Source organism: Leuresthes tenuis, unplaced genomic scaffold (genome assembly GCF_036924035.1).
Source record: "Leuresthes tenuis unplaced genomic scaffold, fLeuTen1.0.hap1 SCAF_14, whole genome shotgun sequence".
NCBI classification, from domain to species: domain Eukaryota; kingdom Metazoa; phylum Chordata; class Actinopteri; order Atheriniformes; family Atherinopsidae; genus Leuresthes; species Leuresthes tenuis.
Window position 1 is genome coordinate 13,076,544 of NW_027325368.1, and position 6,000 is coordinate 13,082,543.

The 6,000-nt window shown below is 40.6% G+C and overlaps 1 protein-coding gene across 9 annotated transcripts in view; it reads left to right on the top strand.

Moving 5' to 3' along the window:
• The window catches only part of LOC140268375 (adhesion G protein-coupled receptor L2-like), an 82,199-nt gene extending 76,401 nt beyond the window's left edge, over window positions 1-5,798 (top strand). For 4 of the 9 annotated variants that reach the window (XM_072363194.1, XM_072363196.1, XM_072363195.1 and 1 more), the window contains one exon: window positions 3,349-5,798. In XM_072363194.1, the coding sequence (XP_072219295.1) occupies window positions 3,349-4,205 (857 nt within the window). In that variant the 3' untranslated portion in view covers window positions 4,206-5,798. Of the gene's footprint in view, window positions 1-2,721; window positions 2,776-3,348 lie in introns of all 9 variants that reach the window. The other 5 variants (XM_072363199.1, XM_072363202.1, XM_072363198.1 and 2 more) reach the window with 3 other exon arrangements.
• Window positions 5,799-6,000: the final 202 nt, after the last annotated feature.

The following is a 6,000-nucleotide window of genomic DNA, read 5'->3' on the forward strand; positions in this document are numbered from 1 at the left end:
TCCACAGCATTTCTGAAGCTCAATAATTAACTGTTCTTATCTTGATTGTGTAAAAACAACAGGTTGTGGAGTTTAATGGCAAACAAATAACAAAATCTGCCAATCAGCACCTTAAAAGCACACTAATTAACACTTTATATCTCATTTGTTTAATCTGCACAGAAAAAAAAAAAACATCTTGCCATTTTAAGGCAGGATATCTGCCAGTCTACCTCTTGGATCGGAACAGTTCCCAGGCAACCAGCAGAAAAAACAGTTACCAGTCTTTCTTTGCCAAGAAAAATTCCTACACTGGATCCACCACAAACACTAAATTAAGATATATATACATAAGTACTTGTGCATATAATAAATCAGATAAATTAAGATGGTTGCCGCTGGATTTTCTGACACAGTCAGGTTAACAGCTTATCCCTGCCTCCAGTCTTTATGCTGTTTTAAGATAACCCTCTCTTGGCTCCAGCTTCAAATCAAGCAGACATATATTGAGAGTGATATCAGTCTTCTTCTCATCTACATCTCTGCCAGGAAGAAAATACGTCTCAAAATGTTTAACTATTCCATTACTGGATTTATTATGAACATAACCTGTTGAGATTGTGGCTGTGACATGGCATGAACGACATTTTTGAGAATAGTAACACAAGATTTAACATTTGTTCTTCCTCATTTCTGTCTTCTCTGTATTTTTTTAGTGGCTGGAATCTACAAAGGTTTCATAAACACAGATAATCATAAATGTTTTTCTTGTCTAGTCTGGCAGCCGTATGGGAATGCCTTTCTGTTAAATACAAACCCTACATGTTAATATTTATCATCCCCCTGTATAAAGTGCCGTGATGAAGTAAAAACATGTTGAAATGTTCACAGTTAATCAAGTCTGAAAGGCACTTTACTGTGTTTATTGCGACCTAGTTCCTCGCTCACAGGGCAAAATAAACCGAGTCAAAGGAGAAAAACAGAAGAACATGACGTAACGTGAGCAGAGTTACAGGCTTCAGGTATTCACAGGCATTTGATGATAAAAGGGATACACAAAAATGGCAGTGGATACAGCGGGTAACCATCTTCAGTCATCGCTGTGTTGTTTTGTGCTGTGAGCCAGCTCACAGCACAATGCAAGCACTTCATGCTTAGATATAATGAAGCAGGGCTGGAACAAAACAGCGTCTGCACAGAAAATCAAAGAGGTTCTCCGATTTTATTTATTTATCTAGTTTTATTAGGTTGAGCTGAGCAACAGCCGAGCCGATCAGACTCACAACACTGTGTGCTCAGTGCCTTAAAAGGTTTATTTGCTTAATCAGTGTTGAATAATTGCATGTTAACACTGTAGCACAGGAGACAGATAAAAAGAGGAATATTTAATTAGCAGGTATTTTTTCAGTGTGAGTCGAAACCTCTCCTTTACCTGTGAAAACACTTTTTCTCCCCCTGAGGCGAACTGCTGTAGTTAGTGATGTTCACACACAGGCATACCAGAGAAAATACTACACATACTTATTAAAAAGCAAATGGAAATGCAGTGACAAACAGGGAAACTAGAAATTCGGGGATTAAACATGTGGAAAGTAGTTTGAGGAGAGCAACAGCATTGTGACACACAAATGCAAAAACCTGCTGTGAAGATCACCAGCCAAGTATGAAATACGTGTAAAGAGACTGTCAACTTTAACACAAGCTTATTCTAAAGTTCGCCTGCTATAGTCATTACATTTAGCTCCTGCAAAAGGATGAGACTGTCTTCTATTATAAGTGTATTAATACCAAGTAATACTCTGCAGATGTTCATCTGATGCAGTAAAATTGGAAGGGGGAACATCTTGGATGAATCTTTGCTGGAACAGTTCCCAGAGTGCAGCTGTCGCCATGTCCAGTTGAATTCTGTTCACATCATTTCCCTCTCTCCCGGTAGACAATACCTGTTGGCAGTAAAATCACAGCCTGCACATAAACTAATGCAAATTTGGAAGTCGGGTCTTATCCAGAGAAGTGTTTGATAATCCCTTCACCAGCACCATCTTACCATGCACTGTCCTTTTGTTCCCTTTGCCCTTCTTACTCTTTAAAAGAAAACTCTTTTTTTTTTTTTTTGATTATCATTCATTTTTTTGACATGTTTGTTTAAAACCTTAACACTACAGTCTTCCTTTTTTTGTGTGTGGGCAAAAAAAAAACCTGCAGCAATTCCAGCCTCGCTCTAAACAATATTACCCCTTCATTTACACACTCAAAAATCCTCATCAAATTAAAGTAGTCCCTCTCACTTTTATCCTGCTATGCTCCAGCTTAGTTATAGGGCTACTCGAGATGAAGTAATTTACTTTAAGTATGCGTGTGTGTGTGTGTATTTTGTTAACATAAAATCGAAACACGATGGGGGGAAAAAAAGGTGTATGTGGTGTTATCTGGAAGAGTTAAAAAGAACACTGTGCTTGCTGCTGAGCCTTTTCACCTGCAGAGTCCTGGATTCAGTTGTCCTTGATTTAGCTTTCAGATCTCAAACTTGTAAACACATAATTTCATCCTCCATTCACCACAACAATTGGAGCAAACATGGACTAAATTATAGTTAATTACGAGGACCTTCCAAGTTAGATCAACTGAATCCAGGCTGGATGTTACAAGCTTCCACTTTTGTCTTATTTCAGTGATTTTGTTGTTTCTGCTGCAATTGAAAAAGCATCTGTTTTACTTTTTTTTTTTTTTTTTGCAAATCAGCTGTTCTTAGGCCAGATAGCCTGAGCAGACACACTTGATGTGAGTGGTGGCAAAGTGAGTCATTGCATGGTGCCTGTCTGTTGTGGTCTGTGGGGGTTGTTGCCTTGCTTGTGGGGCCCCAGTGCACAGAGGTGGCTGGCCATCTGTGTTTGACATTACCCTTTTGTCTTGCCTTCTTTTAACAGGTGGAATGTTTTATTCATTGTTAATGTTACAACACAGCTTGTATTAATCTTTTAATTTACTCACATCCTCCACCCTTTCCTGCCGATATGCTGTTACCCGGTCATGAGCTTCTTTACAACATGTTGCTGTACAATTTTGTTTTTGTAATTTTTGTGTCATATATTGTTTTCATTTTTACAATATTGTTCAGGATAATCTCTTACATTGGCTTTAACAATATTGTGAGATAATGAGGACGGACATGGCGGGAAACTAATTGGGTTCACCTTTTAACTTTGATATTTTTGTACTTGTATAAAATTGAAATTCACTTAGAGATCAAAGAGCAAAAGAATGAAGTGTCCTGAGCAGTATCAAGTATATGTGAAGTAGTGGAGTGTGTTTTGTTCTTTCAAAAGTTGAAAAATGATATCTCACCTGCTCATTTTGCCTTTTTTTCAGGACAGCACTCTCTCAGCAACAGCAGGGACATCAGCGCCATGGACACCCTCCCCCTCAACGGCAATTTCAACAACAGCTACTCCCTGCGCGACGACGACTATGAGGCCGTGGGCGTTCGAGCCCCAGGGGACTTGGGGGGCCTCAACCTGGACGATGCCGCATTTGAGAAAATGATCATATCTGAGATTGTTCACAACAACCTAAGGCCCCGTGGGGCTCCCAAAGTCCGCAACACCCCAAGGGAGAGGGACAGAGCCCTGCCTCTCCAGACCAGGGTGACAGTGGACCAAGGTGGGGGTGGGAGTGGCAGCGAGGACGATGCCATTGTGGCAGATCACACCGAGGCCTCATCCCCACAAAGAGGAAGTGGAAGAGGAGGCCACACCACCCTGGAGCTGCTCTTGCACCCCCACCATAAGGAGGTTCTGGAGGCTCCCCTCCTGCCCCAGAGGACTCACTCTTTGCTCTACAGCGCCCAGAAGGCCCCCAGGCGCCTGGAGGGACAGAACGGCCATGGCTCCGAGACTGTTACCGCAGTGGAGGACACGGGCTCTCACTCACCGAACAATAACAGGGACTCCCTATATACCAGCATGCCAAATCTGAGAGACTCTCCCTCGCCCTCAGCTTCGCCGTACCCGCCAGAGGAGGAGCTCTCCCCCTCATCTCACAGCGAGAATGAGGACGCGTATCATAAAAGCATGCCTGAGCTCGGCGATGCGCCACAGTCGCTGTCTTACTACCACATAAACCGAGGCACCAGTGACGGGTGCATCATCCCACCCAACAATGAAGATTGTGCACAGGAGGGAGAGACGCCCAGTGATGGACAAATGCAACTCATTACCAGCCTCTGAGCAGGCCATCATTCTTTGCACAGGTTTTAACAGATGGGTGCTTTCGGCTGATGTCAAGAGAGCTGGTGAACCGCTGCACATGCTCTTCCTGTTAGGACAGGAAGGGAAAAGTTGCTGGGTGGGAAAAGGAATGAATGACTGACTTTTGCACACAGATCTGATTAACACACAAAACACATCCGACTAAGGCCAGACAAATGTGGGTTGTGGAAGCTCTGCTGTTGGACTAATGAGGTGCAGAGAATAACACAGGGCTGCTGTTTCAGTGATAAGTCTGGCATTTCCATTGTACTGAAAGAAAAATCAAAGAACAAGTAAGAAAAAAAAAGAAGAAGAAGAAAAAAAACACTCCAAGCAAGGAACCATGAGACTCCTGACATGTTCCTGGGAGACTTTGCTGAACCAGGGTCTTTCTAGTCAAGAAAGTGCAGAACTAGAACCAGTCTGGCTCCACTACATCGCCAGGACCGTAAAGTTGAGAAACCACTAATTCAGACTCAGGCCTTATATTTTCTCTATTGCACATTTAACTGTTGTCCAAGTAACAGCTGAAGAAAATATATATTTTGCTGTACCACTAGTGTAAAAAGTAAAACAAAGAAAAAAAAAAAGAAAAGGCAACAATTCAGTAGTTATGCCCTTTCAATGTTAAGATTCTTCAGACAAGGTTAATCAAAATGGTGGAAATGTGCTTTTTCCTCTCACACTTGACTTGTTGTAGTATCTTTGAATATGAAAAAAAAAAAGTTTTGAGAGTCCATATGAAACCATGCTCACGTCTCTGCTTGTGGAGTGCTTTTGCTTTCATGAATAATGAGTTCTTGCCAGTAGTATATTTGTTAACACCAGGCCATGCACAGATTTGGAATGAATTGGATTCTTGTGTAATTTATTTTACTTGAAAGAAATTGTCAGGTTTGAGACATGTTCACGTCAATCCAATTTTGCAGACGTTACAGACATGTTTCATCCTCTGACACTAATTAATTTATTAACTGTTTAGAGAAAAAAAGGAAGGAAAAAAAAAGAACATGGTTGGGAAGAGTGAAAAGTTGTTGCAGCACTGATTAGGTTCATTTTATTTCTTTTGTAAGAGCCCATCATCAGCTGATATTTAATTCATCTCCTGTTTGATATCAAATAAATGTGAAAATTTTTCTTGTTCGCAGACGTTTGCCTGCTTATTCATATTATTTTTTTCTGTTATAAATCTGCAGCGATCATGCATGTTGTGGAAAACTAATCATATAGTATATTAAGTACATGCAACTAAGAAACCTTTTAAAACTAGAGGACAAAATGGAAATAGACTCTGCTTCTAATTGCTTTTGTAAATATAACATTCATCATGGGAAAACATTTTGACCGAATTTAACCTTTCATTGAAAACAAGCAAAAAAAAAAAATACGACCTCCTTGTGAGACGTTCTTGTGGCAACGGTTTGTCCCTATCCTCGTTCTGTCCCACTGTCAGTGAGCGTTTGCTTCCTCTCTTCTGTTGTCCCTCTATAACGTTTGTCCATTTCATGTCATGTAACAGCAGTGTCTTTGTAAAGGTCCCCTTGTGGCATCAATGTGTTTTGAGAAATGTCAGTTTAAGAGTTGCACATTGAAATTAAACTTGACAGAATGTGATCAATTATGAAAAAAGAAACAGAACAGATATTTTACTCATTGTGATCCCTGTCTTAAGAGATAAGTTAGAGTGTAAGTTTATATGGTAACAGTTTTCTGATCCTGTGAAAACAGAACAGTAGATATCCATCCATCTATCCATTTTCTGCTGCTTATTCAG